The following is a 24,079-nucleotide window of genomic DNA, read 5'->3' on the forward strand; positions in this document are numbered from 1 at the left end:
ATGCGGCGTTTAGACCATCCCAACGTCCTCAAACTAGAAGGACTCATCACCACACCCGTCTCATCATCCCTCTACTTAGTCTTTGACTACATGGAGCATGATCTCTTGGGACTCTCCTCCCTCCCCCGGTGTCAAGTTCACAGAGCCTCAGGTTAAGTGTTACATGCGACAGCTTCTAAGTGGGCTTGAACATTGTCACAGCCGCGGCGTGCTTCATCGAGATATTAAGGGTTCGAATCTTCTGATCGATGGTAATGGAGTTCTGAAGATAGCTGATTTTGGTTTAGCGACGTTCTTCGACCCGAAGGCGAGAACTGTTGCTTTGACTAGCCATGTTGTCACTCTTTGGTACCGACCACCAGAGCTTTTGCTTGGAGCCATAGAAGTCGTGGATGGTGGAATTGCGGAGAACAGTGTTTGGCGGAGATGACCAATCGCCATTTCTATTGCCGTTCGAGCTGGAAGAGATCGTCTTTGGCGGAGCTCCGCGCGTCCTGCGGTACACAGCGAGCCAATCCCGCGTCTGGTCCAATACCGCACAAGCCTTACCCGCGAGGCCCGCTCCCAATTCGGGCCTGTGTCTTAGAATCCAATCCCGACCCGAAGCAAGTTCACACGGGCCCGGCCCGCGGGCAGGTCCTTCTTTTGCCATCTCTAGTTAATACTAATTCTCAAATGACAAAAAAAAAAAAAAAACCCAAGCCACATCGTGTATAAATCAAAACAAATATTTTTTATTTTTATTTTCTTACTGTTTCTTCTGTTATTGAATTTGCAATTTTATCTCTAAGAAAATAATTAGTGGTAATCTATGTGAAAAGACGAGAAACAAATCGCGAACGGGCTCGTCATTATTTTGAGCCATCACCATTTTACCAGAGACCGTCGTCGTAGCCATTTCCAGATTATGCACTACTAGAACCCGAAGTTCAGATCTGGAGGATCCAAGATCATGGGTCGGATCTTCGAGTACTTCGTCGTGTGCGGACTGGGTCCCGAGATGCGCACCCTCGACGGCGATCTCGGATTCCACGGATTGGATACCAATTACTTGCCTTCGCTTCTAGACCAGTTCCCTCCTTCCGATCATTCTCTCTACCCTCCCCCTCCTCCTCAGCTTCCCACTGTAAGTTACGATCAAATCCCGATTGGGTTTAGGTTTGGAGACTTTCGAATTGGATCGGATTTGATGATTTTAAGCTTCTTTCGATTTGAATAGTGTGTTCTTCCTGCTGGTGTGGCGTTCCATTCGTCTGGGTTCGTTTCCAGCGACCCTGTGAGCTTCCCACGGAGCTATCCCATTGTCTTGACGGGTATATGTTATTGCATTCCTGTTTCATAATAAGACTTCGAATGTTACGAACCGTCCCGCCCGCAGTAACAAAAATCTCTACATATATTGTATGTTTATACGTTTTTATAACTGTTAAAACCGCACTGCAATTAAACCGCTTGTCCCGCACCGCTCAAACCGCAGTTACCATTCGGAGCCTAAGTGTCATTCTAGCTTTTTTTTTCTCTCAAATACTATTGGCATGAAATATGTAATTAATAACAACTTACATATATTTCCGCTAATTTCTTAGTCTGTGTTAGAAACGGAGGGAGTATTAAGTTTGTTTGATTTGTATGCACTTGCTTTATCTGTTTGCGGTTATCTTCAATCCACAGAGGGTGATGGGGCGAAAATATTTGTCAGTTGCATTGCGTTTCGGGACCGAGTCTGCGAGGATGTTACTGAAGCTTATCAGTTACCACCCAATACATACGCTGACAAGTGTATCTGTATTGTCTCTCACGCCCCCAATTTCAGAGCTCTTAGGGATTCTCTCGAGGAGATTTTTGTTCTTTGCTTCTCCTCTGAAGGAAGCTGGTAGAAACACTCTCTGTGCATGAAAACATCTTTGTCTTGATTTAATCCCTTTGCCTTTCGTTACTTTGTTTTGAAACTGATGTTAGTGCCTTTCAACCTTTTCAGTAAACCATTGTGGGATATTATAGCCTATATGGTATCTAATGTGCCATTGCCGACTCCCGGAAAAGACCGAGTCTTGTATGCTGTCGAGAATTGCCTGCTCTCGGTGGAAGCACCTCCAGAGGACAGTCTTCCTCAGGCAGATGTATGACTTTTGCTTTTTTTGTCTCCTTAATCTGTTTTGCTTAGCCTTAATATGTTGTGATAGTTCCCTGGTTTATTTCATGGTTCTCCAACTATGTAATGTAATGTTTGGCATGGTTTTACTGGATGCAGATATCTCTCCAACCTCTTGTACAATGCTTGGATGTCGACAACTTGATTAAGCTGTTTACATCTGTACTAGTTGAACGGAGGATTTTGCTTCGATCTAACAAGTAACTTTCCCATAATGAGTTTAAGTGACATTTTCTAAACGTGTTTTACCATTAACATTTTGCATTAATATCTTTACTTTTTGTTTTGAAACGTTTACCATTTGCATGCCATCTCTGTTTAGCAGCACCCTTATTTTACTTCATTTTGAATCTCAATAGGTATTCGCTTCTGACTCTGGTGTCAGAAGCCATATGTCATTTGATTTATCCTTTCCGATGGCAGGTATGTCTTAATACACTGATAAGATGTTAATTGTTCCCTTAAAACATAAATGAACGCATTTGTAAACTTGTGAATCCAAGAATTACATTGTGATTGAAAATTGGATATCTTGATTATAGATATAAGATGAGAACAAGCAAAGCTGTTTGCATTTCTACTGTTTAAAACATTTCTTCTGATCTTTATTCTTTGTTTTGATGTATGTTTGTGAAGCAAGTCTACATTCCTTTACTATTTTTTAGTGGAGTAGACTACATTGATGCACCAACACCTTATATGATGGGTCTCCACTCTGATGTTGATACATCAAATCTTGCTATGGATGGCGTGAGTCTAATTTTAAGTCGTACTTTCTCTCTTCAAAATTTATGCTATCTGATATTTGGCCTCACAACATTCCCATTTTTAGGTTGTAGTGGTGGATCTTGAATTTAACCAAATCACTACTTCGGAGGAGATACCTCCGATACCAGAGCCTGAGTTCAGCGCTCTGAGAAACGATATATTGAAACTACTGCAACCTAATGTTGTGGGGATCGATCACTTGAGGGGCTTTGGTAATTCTGTTGAGCAGGGCCCTAAAAGCCTTAGCAAACCTTGGGGAGAGGATCATGACCTTCAACTCAGGTGACTTTAGTAAACTTTGGCATATGTTTAGCAAAAAAATTTCCATTGGAACTTTTTGTACTCATGTCATCTGTTTGTTATACAAAATCCATTTCATCTCGCAGGGTTATATTCTTAAAGTTTTTTGCATCTATCTTGGGTGGCTACCGCAATTTCATAGTATGTGATTTTCACTCTTTACTTATATATTTATTCACCCTTTCGCATCACTTATACGGATTAATTAATTAGGAAAACAAAGTTTTTAGCACTGATGCGTTTCTGAAGAGACGGTCTCGATCCACCAACCAGCCACCGGAGCCTATGGTAAGCTAACTGTTTCATGTATGGTCAAGTATATATTTACAGTACCGTGTATTATTACTCGACCTGTTTGCTCTCTATTGTTCCAATCTGTATGGTAATCTGTCTTTTATATTCTTACTATTGAATTTTGGACTATTTACCGTGTTCATCAAAAAGTGTTGAATCTAAGTCACGTTTTATCTGTTGAATAATAGTTGGTTATTGTTCGTTTTCCATTCTTTTCAGTTGGTTCAGTTCTTGGGCTCTTTTGCATTCCTCGATTATCTTGAAAGGCGCCTAGGCTCTGATGAGAACAGTACTAATCTCTTGGAGAAGTTACAAGATGCTGTTGGAAGGGGTCAAGATGCCATGTCAATTCTGCCAAAATCTTCTATGGAGCCTGAGATAATCACAATAGCTGATCCGGATGTAGAAGAACCAGGTGCATTTTGATCTTTTGGTTTTTAGAGCGCATAAGCTGAATGATACAGTTTTAGGTTTATCATTTATAAGGAACTACCGAGAATGAAAAGAGTTCTGATTGATACAGTTTTAGGTTTACCATTCTACATATTCTCATGGGTTTTTTGCTTGCCACTAGTAGTTGAACTTGGACAGAGACTAAAACAAGTTGGTGTAGCATGCATAGCAGTATAAAAATAATCAGAATCTTTCAGACTGTTGTATTACTTCTGAGGAATTGTTGTATGCCTAGTGCCTACTGAGTTTGGGATCATGGTCTGATCCAGCTCTATTCTTTTTTCAGCCACCAGGTATACCTATGACAGGTTTCCTGCGAATGTTAGGTCAGAGGAACAAGAAGAAAAGCGAAAGCAGATCCTCGCGGCAGCAAGCGGAGCTCTTGAATCCAACGGACGGCATTCTCCAAGGTATATCCTGTTTTGCTTGGAACAGCAATCTGACTCCCTTACTTAATTTCTATATCTTCCGATTGCAGCTCACCGCCAGGGAAGAACACTAAGGAAGACAGTTTTAGTTCAAGGGAGAGGGCGGTAAGTGTTGCATGTAATCTTGTTGCTCATGCATGGGTCGAAACAAATTAATCTAACATGAAGAGGTGGCATGGATCTGTCATGCTTGGATAGTAAATCAAACAAAACTCATCAATGCACATCAATTAATTAGGATATCAAATGAGAAATTAATTTCTACAACTGTCGTAGTATATTATAGGATGCTATATCAACTTCTGCATTATCGTTTTGGTCTTCATTTTTTCTTGTGTTGAATAAGATTGATAACTCAACCAAAAATGAAAAAGGTCCACAAGACTTCCATTCTAGATGTCATGCCGTTACATCTCTTTTTAATGATATTGTACTGATTACAGGCAGAGAGAGATCGCATGGTCTTGGATATAAAAGTCAAGTTGCAGGTATAGTTTCCTTTGAAAGTTTATAAATTGGACGAAGTCAGTTACTTCCTCCTTCAAAAAAAAAAATCTTTCTATTTAGACCTTTGTGATAAAGTTTCACCTGTGGTGAGATTTACTTAGCCCCTGATAATCCTCAAATTTCTGTCAAACTTGACAAATAAACACACAAGATTTGACGCCAAAAAAAAAAAAAACACACAAGATTTAAGAATATTAACGTAAGCCAAATCAAGCTACACAAAAACTCTAAGCATGTTACCAAACTTGGCCAAGAATAACTTTCCGTTATTCTAAATATAACGATCTAAAGCATGTGCAGTAAAATTTCTCCTTAGAAAAGGTAGTTGGTTTACTTTACCCGGATTCCAGTCCTAGCAAATAAATTTATATTTAATAGGTTGCAGTGAAGATTAAGTCTATGTCACTCTCTGATTGCATTGGTTTGTTGTGGTTTCCAGGGATTATGGCTCCGTCTTCTGAAACTGGGTTCAGATGAAGATCCTCTTTCATCATTTGAATACGGCACGATATTGGGTATGTTTCATATCAGTAGGAATGTGAATAGATGTTCATAAAATTTTGGCCGCATGAATTGGTTAAATAAAAGAATGAATCAAATTTGTATGCTTAATCAGCCAGATAGTATACTACCCAAATAGTGGCCATTTTGACTGTATTATTTCTGCCTCTGCTGAAAAAAAAAGAGCTGTTATTGTCCTTATTGAAAATTAAACACACAAACTTTGCTCATGCAGCTCTCATTGAATCTGATGCTGAGGGAATTGGTGGGAGTGGCTTTATCGAGTGTATAAGAGAGCATCTGAAAAATTCGGTAAGCGCAACAACTAGCAACTGTACGGATATATACTGAGCCAATTTGACTGAGCTGGACCTGACTGTATAGTTGATTTATTTCTTGCAGGACTGGAATGGTGGATTGACTGTGGAGCAGTTCATTGCGGTAAAAGAATTGGTAGGTAATTCTATCTGTATACCGGGTTAGTATACCTAGTTTCTGAATAGCTTGCACTTTAGATGTGCATATTTAGCTTTGCGCAGTTTGTATTCTTGGCTGTTAATGAAGAATTATTTAAACTCTAAGAATTATACTCTTCAACAATTATTGTTCATTGTTAAAATCAGCTCAAAATGGCGGTCAGCCGTGCTGCTTCAAGGAACGATTTATCGACAGTCCAGTATGCACTTGAAGTTTCTGCAGAAATGTTTAAGAAGGATGCCAATAATGTCTCAGACTATGTTCAGCGTCATCTCATCTCCATACCCATCTGGGAGGAATTGAGGTCTGAAACCCAACATGTTGCGGCTTCTTTTAGTTTTTTATTAATGTTTATGCTGCTTAGAAAATTTGTTATTGACATACTGTGAGTTCTTCTGACAGATTCTGGGAAGGTTACTTCGAGTACCTCATGGAGCAGCCTGCAAATGAGTGAGTCTTCTTAAGATCTTCTATTCATTAGATAATATCAACTATTTGTTCGTATACTTGCTCCTGATCCTCGACATACTGAGAACTATATTAAACAAATGAGCTGGTTGAGTCAACTGTAAATCTTAAAACTTGTGGTGGGTTTTTTTGTCATGGACTCTTGGTAAATGAAGTTCTGTTAGCATACATGATCACGTGGTTTTTTTTTTCTTTTTAACATCTCAGTCTTTCTATTGATATTTTGGTTCTAGCAAGGGGCTCTTCACTTCTTTTTTTTGTGGTAAACTAGAGCGTTAAAAGAAAATTATTGGGAAAAGAGGGTTCATTTTAGGAATTTACTTTGTTTTTGTTGTAGATGTAATGCTTAATTGCGTATAGATTGTAAAGTAATTTCCGTGTCATGACTCATATGTGTCTTTCCAAAATTTCCCCTTAAGGATGATTCTTCAACTTGCCGATTGTAGTCAACGTACTTGAAATATAATTCCTGTTAGCCATATATCATCCTATTGTGTCTTACATTATACTACCAATTGATTGGATCATCATTAGCATTACTAATTGGTGTAACCCATTATTGTACTATCTCAGCTCAGTGAACTACGCTACTTTGGTCACAGCCAGACTAATCATAGTGGCATCACATATGGTGAATTCTTATTTTCAAAGTTGACTTATTATTCACCTTCGTTTACTGTAATGGGAAGATTACAGTTTTCTTGTTTACTTTATTTAATACTCTTTTGCAGGCTGGCTTGGGACTTTCTGATACAGAGGCTTGGAACATGATAGAGACAATAGCAGAGAAGCAAAAACTTGGATACAAATTACTGGTAAATTTAGTTTTGTTTAATTGATTCTGCAGTTTTTGAGAATTGGCTCCTTTTACTCCATACGAATTACAGTTTTCAAGCTTTCTAACATTTTTGGAAACACTAACCAACTGAGGAATAATAACTTTTTTTCAGATTAAACTCAGAGGGTTCTTGTCGCATGTTCAGCAACTTCGTGTAGGCTATTGGGGCGCTTCTTCATTTAAGCAACAGTCTATATCATCTGGGTTGCCATCACCACGTCCAAAAGCAGATGCCTCTGATGAAACCCAGCAACCTTCGGAAGCTTCTGGAAGGAGTTGGGTTCAGAGTATGTTTAGCAGAGATACAGCATCAAGAGCTAACTCGTTCAGTCGTGTTCGTAAGTGGGTTTCTGATAATGCTTCTTCAGGTATGTCCATGATTAGCTCCTCCCTTTGTAGTTGCTATTCTGGCTTGTTGTTGCTAAAGTCAGTATACTAATCTTGGCAAAACAGACATAACTGCTGCTGCACAGAAGAAAATCCAAACCAATGTACGTGTTCTGAAGGGTCACAGCGGTGCCGTCACTGCCTTGCACTCTGTTACAAGAAGGGAAGTCTATGATCTTGTGGGCGATCGCGAGGATGCTGGGTTCTTTATCAGTGGCAGTACAGACTGTCTGGTCGGTATAAAATGCATAGTTACACGAATGTTTATATGGATTTTTTTTTTCATTCGTCAGTTTTTAATTGTTTTGTTAGATTTTCTTTGCAACTATACATGTTAGTATCATCGTTGAGAACACACACATTCATTCTTCTGTTGCTAGCATTTATTTAGATTAGTGTATTATTTTGATATTAATGTTACCGTAGTTGTGAATATAGTAGATGGAATATTTGGAAGAATAAGTATGCCGAAATAGAACTGGAACAGTAATCTGTATGATACTTCTTTTCACTCAAGGTGATGATTGTGTAGTCAAATAGGATAGTCTTTCATTGTTTCATTTCTTGGAATTCAGATAGATTTAACCGTAGTTTTGTACAAATTCAGAATGAGTAACAACAACCTAGTATCCTCTTTTGATTGCTTCCTGAATTTGTGCAGGTTAAGATCTGGGATCCAAGTCTGCGTGGTTCCGAACTTCGGGCGACTCTGAAAGGACATACAGGGTACATATTTCTAATTCGACTTGATACCTCTCAGGAGTTGTGGGATTTAGTTAATTTTCGTTTCTTTAACAGTGCTTCCTTCTTTTTTATTTTCAACTTTTGATTTTGATGTAGAACCGTGCGTGCTATAAGCTCTGACAGAGCAAAGATAGTTTCAGGATCAGATGATCAATCTGTTATCGTATGGGACAAACAGACACTTCAGCTTCTAGAAGAACTGAAAGGCCACGATGCTCAGGTTTCCACTACGCTCTTAATGTTTAGCAGATATTATGACATAATTCAACAGGGTAAATTATATTAATGGTCAACTCAGAATAAATATATAGACATTGAAGTAATTAGCTAAACAGATAACTATCAATCATTGGAATTCCGTTTGGAAAATGTTGGAGCTGCCATCACTAGCATCTACACATTGACAATTGATCGACGATGATTTAAATTTGTAAAGCTAGTATCATTGACCAATCAGTAATAAGACACCGAAGAGGAAGCTTTTATCAACTGTTCCATCATGTACGTTCAAATATATTGTGCAGGTTAGTTGTGTGAAGATGATTTCAGGTGAACGTGTTCTCACTGCTGCACATGATGGAACGGTTAAAATGTGGGATGTTCGAACCGATATGTGCGTCTCAACTGTTGGCCGATGCTCTAGCGCTATTCTTTCGATTGAATATGATGACTCCACAGGAATCTTGGCTGCTGCTGGCAGAGACACGTATGTATACTATATTACACATAAGTAACAAATGGATTTTTGCTATATTGAATGTCACTTACGGATTCAGCTATATGGTTGGATAAATAATCAGGATCGCAAATATATGGGATCTTCGTTCAGGAAGACAGATGCATAAACTGAAAGGGCATACAAAATGGATACGGTGAGACTCACAATGTTCTTTTGAATATGTTTCATTTTTTGTGCTCTTTTCCTTTTCGTACAAGTTCTTAATATATATAGGGTTCTATTTACCGGTTGCTTAATTTTGTTATTTAAGACGTGTGACTTGTTTGATAAAATCGTGTCATCTCTGCAGGTCAATTCGAATGGTGGAAGATACCTTGATAACAGGGAGCGATGACTGGACAGCAAGAGTGTGGTCTATCTCCAGAGGATCATGTGACGCTGTTTTGGCATGCCATGCTGGGCCAGTACAAGCTGTCGAATACTCCACTCTCGACAAAGGAATAATCACAGGTCAATGATAGTTTCAGCTAGACCAATTCTGAAAATAACTATTGAGAAAAAGCAATGATTTCGCAAACAAACATGAAGGATTCAAGGTAGTGCATTGCTGATGTTTTTTTCTTGCAGGTTCGGCTGATGGGTTACTCCGGTTTTGGGAAAATGATGACGGTAAGGATCTCATTACCATATAAACGTTATGGTGTACAATCACAACTTACAACTGTAAACATTTAGCTCTGCGAAAATCTGATAATATACTTTGGTCTTCTTGGTTTACAGATGGCATTAAATGCGTGAAGAACATAACGCTGCATAACTCTTCTATACTATCAATCAACGCTGGTGAACATTGGTTAGGCATTGGAGCAGCAGATAACTCAATGTCTCTTTTCCATCGTCCTTCTAACGCTGGAACCAAAGTCTCAGGCTGGCAACTTTACAGAGTACCACAAAAAACAGCCGCCGTGGTATGATGACGATCCTCTTTTCACATGAATTGAAAAAACATTTTTTTGTTTTGCTACTGAGACTGAATGGAGTTTGTGATTCAGGTGAGATGTGTTGCGTCTGATCTGGAGAGGAAACGGATATGTAGCGGTGGCCGGAATGGAGTTCTCCGGCTTTGGGATGCGACCATCAATATCTGATTTGCCTTCCACATCTGTGTTATCCCTGTGCATCTCTTTTTAACTTTTTGTTGTTCTTTTACTCTGGGTGTTTTTCATTTATGATTTATCTTGGTATACATTTTTTACTTTTTGCTTTTTTTATGGCCTTTGAAGAAACATTTTGATTTTGATTTTCTTACTTTTTCTCGGTGTAATCTTTTTATGTTTAATTACTTATAAATATGTTTTACCAGTTCTTATTTCGATTGGTCTATCAATAAACGAGATTACATACATGTTTTAACAATGATTCTTATTTCGGTTGTGCCCTTTGTCCTTATTAAAAATCCTCATGGTTAACTTATTGTAAAGTATAAGTTACATTTTTCTTGTGGAAAAGAAATGATATATTCAGTCAAAGACTCAGCTGAGGAATTTGTCTTTTGATGTGTTTATCTACAGTAAAAAAAAACAAACGTAAGAAAGAAAACTTATTATTTTGGAATTTCAAAAGAATGTCACAGTGATATGATAATTTTAAGAAATTGTAGCAAAGATGTTCACATCACAACAAAGATTACATACCTAAGTTGACATTTATTTCTTGGTCGCAAAATAAAATAAGTACAAAGAAACAGAACACAAATAATATTACAAAAGCATGTTGTGTAATAAAAATTAATCTCTAAGTCAACCCATCATCCGCTGACCCATTGGGGGAGCCATCATCTCTTGTTGTTGTCGCTGTCTTTGCACATTCCCACTCCATCCTAAATACACCAAGATATTATATACTATAAGGCAACCAAGCATTAACAAACAAAAAACAAGTTTCAAATTATTAAAAAGATTGTGGGAGAGAAATAGGAGATGGTCAATTTACCAATGGCAGGGTCAAGGCCACGGTTCTTGAGCTCACGATATTCTTGGCAAAGTGCACAATATTCACAGAAGCAATGAGTGATCCAATCTGGAGCTGGAGCATCCGCTAACCCGAATTTGCTTCGGATCTTGGCCCGGAATGTGCATGAGTAAACACATGGTATCCCAAATAAACAACATATCAAGCCGTACAACATTCCACCCGTTCCACAACCTGAACACACATATACATATAAATAAACAGAAATGCAGAAATAAATTGTTTTGATTGGTAACATTGTTCAACTACAGAATCGTGACAAGATAAACTGCGTCCAAGAAATGCAGAAACTTAATCATAATCTATATGCATGCTGTATCGATGTACATTATATATGAATATATATACTTACTTGTTGCACCTTCATCGGTAACTTCTGCGATCTGTCCAAATGTGACGAATGGAAAGAAACATGTGATGATTGCTGATAAAAAAACAGACAACATATGAAGGGATGAAAACCATGATATAACAATAACGGACCATTACGGATAAAATAATTGAAAAGTTGGGTGTCTAACCATTTTCACCATCGTTCATGCAATCAAAAAGTCCTGAAGTCCAGTTTTGGTTAATATTTACCGGTCGGGCCATTTGTGGTGGTACGTAAGGTTGGTTACCCATTCGACCGGGATTGATATACGTAGGTTGAACCGGTCTGGGCATATTTGGTACTCCGCTTGATTGGTTAAGCATTCCACCATTGTGAGGATATTTCTGCTCGGTGTCGACCATTTGCTTTTCGTACACCGGTGGTTCAGGTGCAGGTTGTGGATGAAACATCGGATTGAAGTTGTTGTGCATTCTCGGACTCGGAGTTTGATCTGGACGACCCATTTGTAAACCAAAGAGAATAGATTAGGGTTTGAGGGAATAAAGGATTTGCTTTCTTCTACTTTTGCATTGTGAAAGAAACTTAGAATGAAGTTTTGACTTATATAAAAGTTGATCCTATGCAACTTGAATTTGTTTGAACTTTTCTTTACATCTTGCACTTTTTATTTATAATACAACTTGATCAATGTTGTACATAAATAAATTTGTTCTCATTATTATTTTGATTCGTTTTTTCTTATATTGAAACTAGCTCTACTGTCATGATTCTTTGAACATGGACCTATGTGTCTAGTGTCTACAATTGTTTGTTGACGCTTTTATTCTTGAGATGCCCCACTATTTACGAAGAAAATGGGCATATGAAAGCCAAAGCCTTTCCTAGAAAACTTGTTTGGCTTAGAATGTTATGTATTTTAGCTGAGGACCAAGGCAACATTATGCCTTAAATGATTCATTTTTGGTGAAAACAAAGTGACTTTTTTTTTCGGAAAACAAAATGATTCATTTTAATCATTAAATTAGATAGAAGTGTGAAGTTTATTAAATAGGGCTTTTCCAATAATTAGGTAACAAGATGTTAACAAATAATCGAGGTGTATATATGTTAAGACAAGTGTCTGAAACTGATATGCTAAGACAAGTTACTAGACAATTAATCGAGGTGTATATATGTTAACTCAAGAGAGAATTTGAAACGTGTGGAAGAGGTAACAAGATGCTAACAAATTAGGCATGCACTGAAGTAAAAATGCATGTTAGAATCTTCATTCATTCTATACTATTGTCCCTTCTCCTCTCCATTTCTCTCCCTTCTTTTTCAACGTCCGCTAGGGACGATCCTCTCTTCCATAGCCACTACCTTCATCTTCTTCTCCTCCACCGTAAGTCACCGAACCTCCATCACTTCTGTTCCTGTAGCTTCTCCCTCTACATCTCCTTGGTCAGACTTGTCAGAAACACCGTGATTGAGAATTTCCGGCGAGATCAAACTAGTAAGCCAAATCAAACTAAACTTCGTTTCTATGTTTAAGTTCTCGTCTTGTTTCTGACATTATTGTTTCCTTTCGAGGTCTCATTTTTCTTTATATGCCTCTTGAGGTCTATATTTTTTTGCATAATCCCCATTGAACCTCCAGAGTTGATCACGTTCACATTTTAGGCAAAGAGACGAGTTCAATTAGAATTCTCCAACTTATAACTAGTTTCAAAACAAGATAAATATATATGTTACATGCAAGGGTTTGGTTTGACAGGAAGCCCTTACTATTTGGTCCTCACAATATGTTTTGGCGAAGAAACTGTAACATTTCCATGTAAAAGATTAAAAAGTTTGATCTGGTTACTATGTTACAAAAGGTAATTATCATTTTGGTTGTTTGTCTACAAATTGTTTTTCTAATTAAGCATATATTTAAACTGGAGTAATAAAATGATAAATGACATATCTGAAAATGATTCATGATATTTTCTAAGTAAGGTTAAAGCATGTGTAAAAATTACATAGTGATTGTAGGGTCAATAAATAAGTTTTTTTCTAGTTTTTCAAAATTAATACACCAACAGTTGCATGAAATGAGTCCGAGGATTAAGCACGCGGATATGAGAGCCCATTATACATGAGGATTGGAGGGTTACAAGTGGTATCAAAATCATGTCTAGATGAATGTAGAGTCGTGAGGTTTCACACAAACATGGATGAGATAGTCTTAATGCGCAATGAGGAAGATATGCTTTGTGAGTAGACTATTTCAGAAAAAGAGCTATACCAATGGCAGGATCAAGACCACGGTTCTTGAGCTCACGATATTCTTGGCAAAGTGCACAATATTCACAGAAGCAATGAGTGATCCAATCTGGAGCTGGAGCATCCGGTAGCACATATTTGCTTCAGAGTTTGGTCCGGAATGTGCATGAGTAAACACATGGTATCCCTAATAGTAATAGACAAGCATATCACTCCATACAACAATGAAATATGCAAAACAAAATGACACGATTGTTATTAAGTCTCCAAATGTTCCGGAATGAAAAATCCCATTTTTGTGCGACATTACAATAAATCAAACATAAATGGGCGATTTAGAAATTATTTGTGATTATTAAAATGCTGATTCCCTAATTTCACAATCTCGTTTATCTATATTAATCCATGCTACATTGATACACATGTTCCGGTTCGTTGACATATATACTTACGCTTGTGCCTTCATCGATAACCTCCGCAATCTGTCCGAATGTGATGAACGGGAAGAAACATGTTATGAGAGCTGATTCGAAACACACATCAAAGGCAACAAAAATCATATATATAAGTTTTAACAGTGGAACAATAATATATAAGAACCTTTATAAGAAAAACTAATTGACTGAAATCAAAAACTCAATGTCTAGGTTTAAATATTTTTTGAAACTTCTAACCATTTTCTCCATCGTTCATGCAATCAAAAAGTTCTGAAGTCCATTTTGATGGTTGGTTGCTGGCGGCTCCGGTCATTGGTAGTTGACTTGGTATTCCAATTGGTCCGGGTGCGGATTGTGCATGAGACACTGCAGGATTTTGGTCTGGTCGACCTATTTGTAACCGAAGATAAGTGATTAGGGTTTGAGAATGAATTTTTCTTCTTTTATTATATTGTGATAAAACACTTGAATGGAGGTTTGATTTATATAGCGATAGATTCCATACAACTTGAATTAGTTTGAAAATTTCTTTACATCTTCAACTTTTGTTTTGACATTTTGCACTTTTTCTATCATATACAACATGACAATGATACATATAAAGGTAATTCGTTATAGTTAATATTTCAGTTTGTAAATATTTACTAATGAAACTAGCTATATGACCACGATCATCTTTCAATATAGTGAAGTTTAAAAACTATTTGCAAGAATTCGCCATTATCTATAGCTAAAGAGCTTTCAAGTAAATCTGTCGCCTAGTTGTATGCGTCCAATAAAAACCATATCTGATTTCGACCTCCAGGATTATATTAATTAAGATTATTATAACTTGGTTTACGAATGAGTAATCGTTTCTGCAAAAGAAATATTCGTAATGAGAGAGTTATTCTAATCAGTAATGTACGGATATCGGCGTTATTCTTGCCTAAAGAAGCATGCTTGCATCACAAACTAAGCTATACTTTCATTTGGAGGAAAACGGCACCAAACCAAATGTAGTTTTAAAATATTATTGACTTATTCTGGTGAAAATTTAAAGAAAATATTACAATCTATAAAAGAAGAAAACAAAACTCAAATTGCTATTGACCCTGTAAATATATTGTTATCTGATAATGCTAAACATGATTGTACACGCACATGGTCAATCATTACTTATTATTTGCCACTTACTAGAAGACTTGACTTGGTGCAAATAAGTAATGATTGACGCAAACACATCCAACAACTACGATTTGCGCGTATATATCAACAGATCATCAAGTCGTTGTAGTATAGTGGTAAGTATTCCCGGCAACTGTGTTAATAATTTTTTTTGTCAATTTCTGATACAGGTGAAATAAATACTGGGCTGAATTGATCTAGTATTGGGCCCAAATTGGCCCACACGCTTTGCTCAAAAGCATTTTAGCATATTCTGGAGCATCCAATAATTTTATTTTTTTTCGTTTCTCTTGGAGGAGAATTACAAATTTACAACTGTAAGTAAAACTGCTTCTATGTTTTGTCATATTTCTTGAAATTTTTAGATCACAACATGGCCGCATATCTGTTTCCCTTCTGAACATAAATTATTATTAAAATCTTCATTTCAAGAAATGTACTAAAAATTCCTTAAAAGACCATAGATTACTGAAATGGGAAAAACAGATTCCTCTGCTGTACATTATTGCTCCCTGTTCAATTTGAGAAATGTACACAAGTTTACATATTACAATGAAGTGTCAGTTTTCACCAACTCTTGTAGTCAATGCATAGTCGATGGAGTTGGATGTTGTTGTGGTATCGGTGGAACCGGATAAGCCGGTACAGCATAAGGAGCAACTCCAAGATGATGGGGATGATGATGATGATGAGCTCCCATTGGAGGTGGAAGCATCACTGGTGTTCCAACAGCTGAACCCATATGATCAGGTGGTGCAATGATCGGTTGTCCCACAGGCGCACTGCCATACATCCCTACTCCAGCCATTGTCGGATGATGCGGTTGCGGCTGTGCTGGTCTAGGTTTAGCTACTTGTTGTTGTTGTCCTGTAACTGCAGATGCTTGATTGTTCACAGAAGTGATGTCATGAATGCTAGACCGTCTTCGATCTCGGTTCATCGAGTTAAGCCTGATGAAGTATTTTTGAGCATGACTTGCTACTTGAGTTGGTGTTCTTGTGATCACAAAGTTCCTTGAGATGCTTCTCCAATCTCCCTTCCCAAATTTCTCCAAACCCAACAGAAACAACCTTCAAGAACAAGAAAACAATAAAACAGAGCATTTGAAACAGAGCATTCGAAACAGAGCATTCGAAACAGAGCATTTGAAACAGAGCATTCGAAACAGAGCATTTGAAACAGAGCATTTGAATAAAGGTAACATCTTTTTCACTTTCTTTAAGATGAAGTGAGGAAGAATAAGAAGAAGGAGACACCTATGCTCTTCTTCTGTCCATGGAATCCCTTTTCTTCTCTCCTGCTCATGTCTTGAACCACTTCTTCCGCCGCCATTTGTCCCGGAGACTCCGTGGTTTGGTTTCTTCTCCGGTGATCCGCTTCCACCGGAGGCATGATAGTCTCTGTTCGCAGGAGAAGCTTCTGCAGCTTCGTCTCCGGTTCTGTGATAACGAGGCAATGGGACTTGTCCGTTCTCTATTGCCTTCACGTCTTCTAAAAGGATTTGGTAATGTTTCTTTACTTGTTCTAACGTTTTTGTTGGAACCGTTGACGCCATTTTGCTCCATTGTTCCTCTGTTATCTCTTCTCCTACACAATGTATAGCAATTGCGTTCTCGAATGATTTCTCTTCTTCTCTGCTCCATGTCACTGCCACACTCTCCATTTGATTCTTGCTTCAATCCCTGTTTCTCTCTCTCTCTCTCTTTTCTATGCTTCTCTCTTCTCTCTTACTCTCTTCTTTGATCGTGTGGTGGACATGATGGTGTTTGTGAAACGTATGTGAAAGGGTCAGATTCTTTGCTTTTTGGAGTTTTGTGTAAAACTTCTTTTGTTTTTCAGGTGCGCATGATAAAAGTGGAGACAGTGTATCTGCGTAGGATAAGAGAGGACATGTGCGCAGGATAAGAGGTTTGATGGGGACTTTACAAGCATCAATCAGTTGGGTTCGTTTTCTATTGTGTCGAGAGTAGGCACAAGATAAGATTCTTGTAGTTGACGTACGATCACCCTCACTTTTCTTATAAATTGATCCTCCTCACTCTTTAGAGATTTGGTAATTTTTGGTTTATGTTTTTAGTCGGAAACCAATGTTAAAGATTAGTAAGCTCGTAAAATGTTTTGATATATATATTGCATGGAATCAGATATAAGTATTCGGAAAACATGATTACATGAAAGTAACTCTTTAGTAAATGAATATGCGTCGAAATTTAGGGCTATATATATAAATATGTGTGTGTGTACACGCGCATCAAGACCATGTTCGTTTTTCTATCCAAACGCTGCATCTAGATGTTAACATTCAGATATTGTTCGTCTTCACTATTACATCAACATCTAGATGCAGCATCCATAATATCTAGAATATCCAAATATTTAAAATGTAAAAAAGTAGAGGTCGGATGATGCATTTTTAAGGGAGGCTCATTATAGGCTCATATGTAGTATTACATTTTAATCAATAAGATAAATTATAAAGCTGAAGGTGGCATTGGTTTACAGCTGTGAAATGAATCACGTTTAACGCAATGTACGGAAGAAGAACTACATACGCTTTGATTTTTGTGGGTTTCAAAATTTTAATGTAATTATGAAATAATTAAGTAGACATATGCATCATCTAAGGTGAGAAGAGGCCTAAAGTTTGGGATATGAGAATGCTAGATTAATAGTTAAGAAAATGTCTGCTGCAATGCAACATTTTCGTGTCTTTACATTCATGCATGTGTACTATATTTAGGGCATCAAAACTATATTTTAACATTTCTTAGTGTACATTATGTAAGTCTAACATTATGTTACATTGGAAAATATCAACTATTCAGAAGAGGTTTCAGCTTTCTTTGATTCGTTTGCTTTGTGTAGAATGCATATTAATATTAATTACATATAGTAACTATCCATAGATATTATATAAGGGATAAAACAAAATCAAATGAAGCATGAATAAATGCCTATTAGTTTACATCTTAGTTTAATAGAATAATTTGTCCCAAGAGATTTAATATATTTATACATAATGTATCTCATTATCGAAGCGTCCTACTAAATCTAATAATATTTTTTTTTAAATATACTAGGCATTTGGCCTGCACATGCGGACATAAATCATCTTGTGAATATTTATTAATATATGTTATTAATTTAGTGATTACTATGTAAGTTATTGCTTATATTATCAAAATTTTATATTGAAAATATGTAAAGCATAGTTTTAATCAAAAAAAATATATATGCTTGTTATTGCTTTCATTTCATTTTTGCAACCACTCATGTATTATAAATATTTTGTAAAATCTCTTTATACAATAAATTCATTATATTTTTTTTTGCTTGATTAGTATTTAATTATGCATCATTATATTTTTTAGTTTAAATTTTTATAATTGAAAATGTTTTTTTTGGATAACAACACTTATCTTATTTGTTTTTAGCCAAAATTTATATTATATTAACTTATATTCAGTTGTCTAATCTAATATATAAATTAAAAAAATTTAATATGAGTTTGTGGCTAATTATAGTACATATTATATATAACTATTCATTATATATATTAGCATAATTATCCGTACATATTGGTCACCAAAATTACCTCTTATAAAACCAAACAAATAACATGTAAATGAAGTTGGACCATAATGTGATGTGTGCTCGTAATTTCACTTTTTACGTTTATAGAATCCAAAGTATTATTGTTGTTAAGTTGAGATACTAATTTTAAAGACTAGGGAGATAGTAATTTATACTATAACAAATACACTAGTTTTACAGTATAAAGTTTATATATATAATTACTGAATAAAATGAGATTGTCGAGATAATGACTCATTAATTTGTTAGAAATATATTTTTTAATTAGATAATGAATTATAACTGAATAATATGAGATTGTCAAGATAATGAATCATTGAGTTGTTAGAATTATATTGTTTAATAATAAAATGAATAATAGATTATATAACTATTCATTAAAGATAATGTATATATATATATATATATATATATATATATATATATTAATTGTTTTAACTTTAAACGTGAGAGTTTGAATGCGAAAAATCACTTCGAAAGTAATATTATAGATTTCATATTGGACAAATAAATAATATATTTAAAATTCAAGTATATAAACAAACCATAAATAAGTTCTCAATTATTTCAATTAATACTTATCTAATTACCTTATAGTATCAATTCTAGTTAATATTTAAACTCATGTGACAATTTCTTCTAACACATGATAATATTATATTCTGTTATCTAATATCAATATTATATTTCATAAGTCATGAAACCAGCGAAAGTAATATCATGAAAGTCATCATCAAGTCAACTACCACCGTGCATTATGGACGAATGTGCAATATTCAAAACGTCGGACTACTCAAACTTATACAGCTCAATTAATTCGAATATAGTTTCCTATATATATAAAGTAACACAAAAGTTAATCTGAGTATTAGTCAAAAAGGAGAAATTATCTCTCGGCTTAAGTGGAACCCGTATATCTGAATTATAATGAATAATATTACATATACACGTCGAAGATGTAAAATGTAAAAATGTGCTCACCTTCCAATAAAATTATGTCTTTACCAAATACAATGTAATAAATTCAAAACTTTGACTATTTGGCCTCTTTTCATGGCACCGCACCACTCCACCCCCCATTCTTCCTTGAAGTAAAGTAAAATTTCTACCTTTTTTTACTAAGAAATGTCTGAGCCTTCAGTCCAAATGATCTCTTAGGTTCGAGACCAGCCGTTGGTAATATACTTTGATATAACGTAAATCATCTTTCCTAACAGAAATCGAACTAAGGCACCATAGCATCAAGTCTAAGCATTAAATCATTAGTTCAAACTTCAATGCACCAATGGTAATTTTCTTTTCCTCATTTTCACATTTTGTTTCACAAATCGTATGCACAAACCTCACACACCTCACACGTATACGCCAATTTTGTTTCTTTTATCATAAAAATGATTTGAAGATTTTACAATGCAAATCTTAAATTCTGAGCCGAGGTTAATCTTCGTTTCACCTTATTTTTATTTCTTTTTGCCGCGGTATAAACCAAATATTACTCCATATCATATCTTATAAATTGAATATATAACTATACTTTACTCTCTTAGAAACTCGACACATGCTGTATATCATTTCTTGGAGACTAAGAAAATACAACCTTCAAGTTAAATCATAAATCTCATATCTTTTTTTTCTCACAATTTCTCTTAATTATACACTCTCTCTCCCCTTCTGTCTCTGTCTCTGTCTCCATGAGCTCTCTTGCTTCTTCATCATATATTTCATCTACAAGACAATGAAGAAACACCCTAAACCGTGTAGTTTCCTTTTCCACATCTCTATACTCTCTGTGCTATTCGTCTTTCTTCTTGTTTCTTGTGCATATACGACCTCGTACAAGCGTAAAGCCGGCACTGGTCTCGGCCAAAAGAGAATTCTAGCAAGTAATTTTGATTTTACTCCATTTTTCAAGAAGACAGATCGTACTCAACGTCTGCGTAGAAGCTCGGCCGAAAAGAAAACTAATTCTTGGTATAATGATGAGGACCGGATCGTACCTAGCGGTCCAAACCCTCTGCATCACTAGCTAAAAAGGGTTTTAAGTTTGATTTGTTTCAATAGATTTTGTTGTTTTTTTTTGAATAATATGCCTACATGACCGTGGATAATGAATCTATGTTGTGAAGTGCATTAGATTGATGTAACCATTATATTTGTGCATGTTTCTTCGTTTTCAGAATGGGGCTCGTTATCCTCTATCAATAGATTTAGTTTTTTTTTTTTGCAAACTAGTTAAAGATCTCTCTGCTATCCTACTACTGTTTCTTAAGATATCTACTGAATGTAAGCAATTTATATTTTTCTTTTTGTTATAATCTGAAATTTATTGGTGGTGATAAAATAATACTTTTGTACTTTTCCTATTTTTTTTATTTTATTGTGAAATTGAAACTAGTTTCTTTACAAAAGAAACTACTTTCTGATAGTAAAGTTCTATGATATTAATAGGTGAGAAAATATTATCGTACTATATTTGATAAAAAAAAATAATATTATCGTCCTAAATAAAATGAGATCTGTGATATAGCTCAATATAAGTTATTTAATGTTTTTGTTTGGAACTTGTTTTCTTTAAGATGTTTAGAATGGCATCTAGTTGGTATTGACATTTAATTTGTAAAGAAAACAATGCCACATTTGTAAATCATGGATCTAAGTAATCGATCTTTCCATTTTTTTGAACAAAGTAATCGATCTTTCCAAATGTCAACAAAAAGGTTGTGTTTGTTCACTAGCCATTCAATTAAATATAGCGCCACGAATAAAGGCAGTGCATGTCCTGTTTGTATGGTATGCGGTTCGATTGGATAGCCGCTTCAAGAATCAGATATGTCTTAAATTTTTACCCTCAAAAAAAATTTATATCTTAACTCCAAATAGTATCATCATGGAGTCGTCGGAAGACTAGAAACGGGATTCTTGCATCTGTTAAAACTTTCTAATGGCCCGGTGCAAGAATTTTTTTTCCAGTAATTGTTAAAAAAATATGGGCATTTTTTTTTCCTGAAATTAGGACCTTAAAATCACCTAATTTTTGTTGAAAAAACTGTTGGACCCTGTGCTTTTGCTCCACCAGTATTACCCTAGAACCGGACCTGGATTACACAGGCCAAAGCGCGCATTTTCAAACGCAAAATAAAGTAGGAAAATATGCAAAAGAGTAAATCATATCCAAATAGGCTTGAAGCCCATATGAAAATGAATAAAAATAGAAAAGGATGTAAATTAAGGGATTTTAACTGTCGTTTGGAGTTTCAAAGACAAAAGTTTCTATCGAATCACACTATCTAAACTTATATATGGTGGTTAAAAATAGAAAATGATGCAAAATAAGAGTTCATATTAAAATGGGTTTGAATCCCAAAGAAAATGAATAAAAATAAAAAGAATATAAAAAATACAAAAAATAAGATTTGAAACCCGTTTAGGATGGCAAATATATAAATTTTTATCCAATCACACTATCCAAACTTACATGCTGACTTACACTAAAGATTTTTATATTTGTGAGGGTGTCAACAGACACCCCTACTTGTTATGTGGATGTGTCTCTGAGTGCGTAGAACAAAAATCACACATCTTCAATGTAACTTTGAGTGTGGAATTTTCTTAGATAAGGAGCAAAGGCTCGATTGATTTCGAAGATTTGATGGCCCTCTATGAGATTTTCAATAGAGCTAAAATTATTTCCTCACCATCAATATTTTCATAGTAAAGATTTACAGATAATAAAATTTAAACTTATAATTATGATTATGTACGTTTATGTAAATAAAAATGATTCTATTCAATGCCCACATATCAATATATAATGCCTAAGTTCTTATCTAGTTAATTTATTAAGCTTAAATCCACATATTTTGATATTTTGGTTGTTCTGTAATTAATTGCTTAATATCAGTTATGCTTTCTTAATCAACATTCCAAAATAATAATGAAAAACAAGTTTATATTATTTTAGTTTTAAAACATCAAAATAAAATATAATATAAACTTAATGAATCCAGTGATGTCTTTGCTCCTCTTAGTTGTTTCAATTTTTTTATCATGACAATGAACCACTTGGGGTGAGAAATTTTGTTTGGACTTAGGTTAAAGATGATTGGTCAAAAATAAATTAATTTTTAAATTTAATAAATATTATTTTCAATTAAATATATCTAGTAAAAATGGACTATAACTACAGTCACAAAAACTAACTACTAATTTTGTATATTTAACGAAAGTTTGGGGCTAAAATACATATCTAATTTCTCTTTGTCGAGAGGTTAACCTTTGATCAATCTCTCTTGTTTAAAAAATTAAGTATTTTTTGTACTCTGAAAAGATCGCTAAAACACAATTAGACTACCTAAATCTTATAAGGTTAAAGGCCTTGGTTCTTTTTTGGTTAATTGTAATTATATATTTTTGCCAATCAAAGAATTCGATGCAATTTATTTCTCCCTCCATTTCATTGTAATGGTCATTTTAGATTTATGCATACATATTAAGAAAATATTTAGTTTTGTATATTTTCTATATGCATAACCATATTTCAACCAATAAAAAAACAGGAGAATGTTATTAAAAATTTTGCATTTAAATTCTAAAATAATACTTATTTTGAAACGAAAATTTTATTTTGCAACGAAAATTTTACTTTACAACGAAAATTAAACTGAAACGGAGGGAATAACAAAAGTTCGGTCTAAAATAATCACTACTATTCATAATTAACAAATGAAATAAAACTAGAGATACAACTAATTGTAGGGTTTCTTTTTCAATTCATTAACATTAGAGAACCGAGTAACTATTATGTTTACTAGATCCTTTCTCCGCGCTACGCGCGGATAATATATTTAAATTTTTTACATTTATCATTTTTATTTGTATGTGAATTTTTCTATATTAAATTATATATAACTAATTTTTAAATTTAATTTTCTTATATTTTTAGTTTGAAGTAAATATTTCTATTATATGTAACACAATTAACTAATAAAATATGAAGAATCAAGTCCGAAATTTTAGAGTTATGTAAAAAATATATAATTATGTATAGAACACAAATTATCTTAGTTTAAAAAATCAGAATCTCATCTCAAATAAATTTACGAAAAGAAAAAGTACTCCAATAACCTACTTAAAATATAAAACCTCTTTTTCAAAACAAAAGTGTACTTAATAATATTTTTTTAAGTGTAATAGTTAAAAACTGACAATTGAATATCGATCTAGAATATTGTTTTAATATATCTAATGTAAAATATTAATTGTAATAAACAAAT

General features: G+C 34.8%; 5 protein-coding genes and 1 pseudogene across 6 annotated transcripts; 3 read left to right on the plus strand and 3 right to left on the minus strand.

Moving 5' to 3' along the window:
• Window positions 1–430, plus strand: LOC103871688 (probable serine/threonine-protein kinase At1g54610). Its single transcript, XM_009149966.2, has 2 exons — window positions 1–128; window positions 202–430. The coding sequence occupies exons 1-2, from the start codon at window positions 1–3 to the stop codon at window positions 428–430; spliced, it is 357 nt and encodes a 118-aa protein (XP_009148214.2).
• A 363-nt stretch (window positions 431–793) lies between these two features.
• Window positions 794–10,365, plus strand: LOC103871423 (DENN domain and WD repeat-containing protein SCD1). 2 transcript variants are annotated; one of them, XM_009149669.3, is made up of 31 exons: window positions 794–1,126; window positions 1,220–1,313; window positions 1,672–1,873; window positions 1,979–2,120; window positions 2,252–2,352; window positions 2,512–2,575; window positions 2,789–2,902; window positions 2,985–3,202; window positions 3,307–3,361; window positions 3,434–3,508; window positions 3,734–3,929; window positions 4,254–4,377; window positions 4,446–4,500; window positions 4,839–4,883; window positions 5,342–5,417; window positions 5,639–5,715; window positions 5,806–5,856; window positions 6,027–6,184; window positions 6,283–6,330; window positions 6,922–6,979; window positions 7,080–7,163; window positions 7,299–7,554; window positions 7,640–7,806; window positions 8,235–8,299; window positions 8,414–8,537; window positions 8,842–9,023; window positions 9,118–9,189; window positions 9,346–9,506; window positions 9,624–9,665; window positions 9,777–9,964; window positions 10,049–10,365. In XM_009149669.3, the coding sequence occupies exons 1-31, from the start codon at window positions 953–955 to the stop codon at window positions 10,142–10,144; spliced, it is 3,564 nt and encodes a 1,187-aa protein (XP_009147917.1). In that variant the 5' UTR covers window positions 794–952; the 3' UTR covers window positions 10,145–10,365. The 2 variants fall into 2 exon arrangements, 1 of the variants encoding a protein (XP_009147917.1); XR_004448355.1 differs by lacking the exons at window positions 8,842–9,023; window positions 9,118–9,189; window positions 9,346–9,506; ... (1 more) ...; window positions 9,777–9,964; window positions 10,049–10,365 and having other exon boundaries at window positions 953–1,126; window positions 7,640–7,810; window positions 8,414–8,543.
• On the minus strand, window positions 10,189–15,371 carry LOC117125888 (annotated as a pseudogene).
• Window positions 10,796–11,864, minus strand: LOC103871424 (protein PLANT CADMIUM RESISTANCE 6). The gene is made up of 4 exons (XM_009149671.3): window positions 11,549–11,864; window positions 11,380–11,451; window positions 10,989–11,201; window positions 10,796–10,875 (listed from the first exon to the last, which is right to left on the minus strand). The coding sequence occupies exons 1-4, from the start codon at window positions 11,862–11,864 to the stop codon at window positions 10,796–10,798; spliced, it is 681 nt and encodes a 226-aa protein (XP_009147919.2).
• Window positions 15,372–15,609: 238 nt separating the features above from the next.
• LOC103871425 (transcription factor MYBS1) lies at window positions 15,610–17,113 on the minus strand. The gene is made up of 2 exons (XM_009149672.3): window positions 16,469–17,113; window positions 15,610–16,282 (listed from the first exon to the last, which is right to left on the minus strand). The coding sequence occupies exons 1-2, from the start codon at window positions 16,873–16,875 to the stop codon at window positions 15,796–15,798; spliced, it is 894 nt and encodes a 297-aa protein (XP_009147920.1). The 5' UTR covers window positions 16,876–17,113; the 3' UTR covers window positions 15,610–15,795.
• Window positions 17,114–17,346: 233 nt separating this feature from the next.
• LOC103871427 (CLAVATA3/ESR (CLE)-related protein 11-like) lies at window positions 17,347–23,961 on the plus strand. Its single transcript, XM_033272716.1, has one exon. The coding sequence runs from the start codon at window positions 20,542–20,544 to the stop codon at window positions 20,830–20,832; it is 291 nt and encodes a 96-aa protein (XP_033128607.1). The 5' UTR covers window positions 17,347–20,541; the 3' UTR covers window positions 20,833–23,961.
• The last annotated feature ends 118 nt before the right edge of the window (window positions 23,962–24,079 follow it).

This window comes from Brassica rapa, chromosome A06, assembly GCF_000309985.2.
Source record: "Brassica rapa cultivar Chiifu-401-42 chromosome A06, CAAS_Brap_v3.01, whole genome shotgun sequence".
NCBI classification, from domain to species: Eukaryota; Viridiplantae; Streptophyta; class Magnoliopsida; order Brassicales; family Brassicaceae; genus Brassica; species Brassica rapa.

Coding starts and splice junctions, on each gene's coding strand:
- LOC103871688 (XM_009149966.2), top strand. CDS start 1: ATGCGGCGTTTAGACCATCCCAACGTCCTCAAACTAGAAGGACTCATC. Junction 129..201: donor GGACTCTCCTCCCTCCCCCG/GTGTCAAGTTCA, acceptor ACATTGTCACAG/CCGCGGCGTGCTTCATCGAG.
- LOC103871424 (XM_009149671.3), bottom strand. CDS start 11,864: ATGGGTCGTCCAGATCAAACTCCGAGTCCGAGAATGCACAACAACTTC. Junction 11,202..11,379: donor TACCGATGAAGGTGCAACAA/GTAAGTATATAT, acceptor ATGTGTGTTCAG/GTTGTGGAACGGGTGGAATG. Junction 10,876..10,988: donor TGGCCTTGACCCTGCCATTG/GTAAATTGACCA, acceptor TGGTGTATTTAG/GATGGAGTGGGAATGTGCAA.
- LOC103871423 (XM_009149669.3), top strand. CDS start 953: ATGGGTCGGATCTTCGAGTACTTCGTCGTGTGCGGACTGGGTCCCGAG. Junction 5,716..5,805: donor GAGAGCATCTGAAAAATTCG/GTAAGCGCAACA, acceptor TATTTCTTGCAG/GACTGGAATGGTGGATTGAC. Junction 9,190..9,345: donor GGGCATACAAAATGGATACG/GTGAGACTCACA, acceptor TCATCTCTGCAG/GTCAATTCGAATGGTGGAAG.
- LOC103871425 (XM_009149672.3), bottom strand. CDS start 16,875: ATGGAGAGTGTGGCAGTGACATGGAGCAGAGAAGAAGAGAAATCATTC. Junction 16,283..16,468: donor TGGACAGAAGAAGAGCATAG/GTGTCTCCTTCT, acceptor TTGTTCTTGAAG/GTTGTTTCTGTTGGGTTTGG.
- LOC103871427 (XM_033272716.1), top strand. CDS start 20,542: ATGAAGAAACACCCTAAACCGTGTAGTTTCCTTTTCCACATCTCTATA.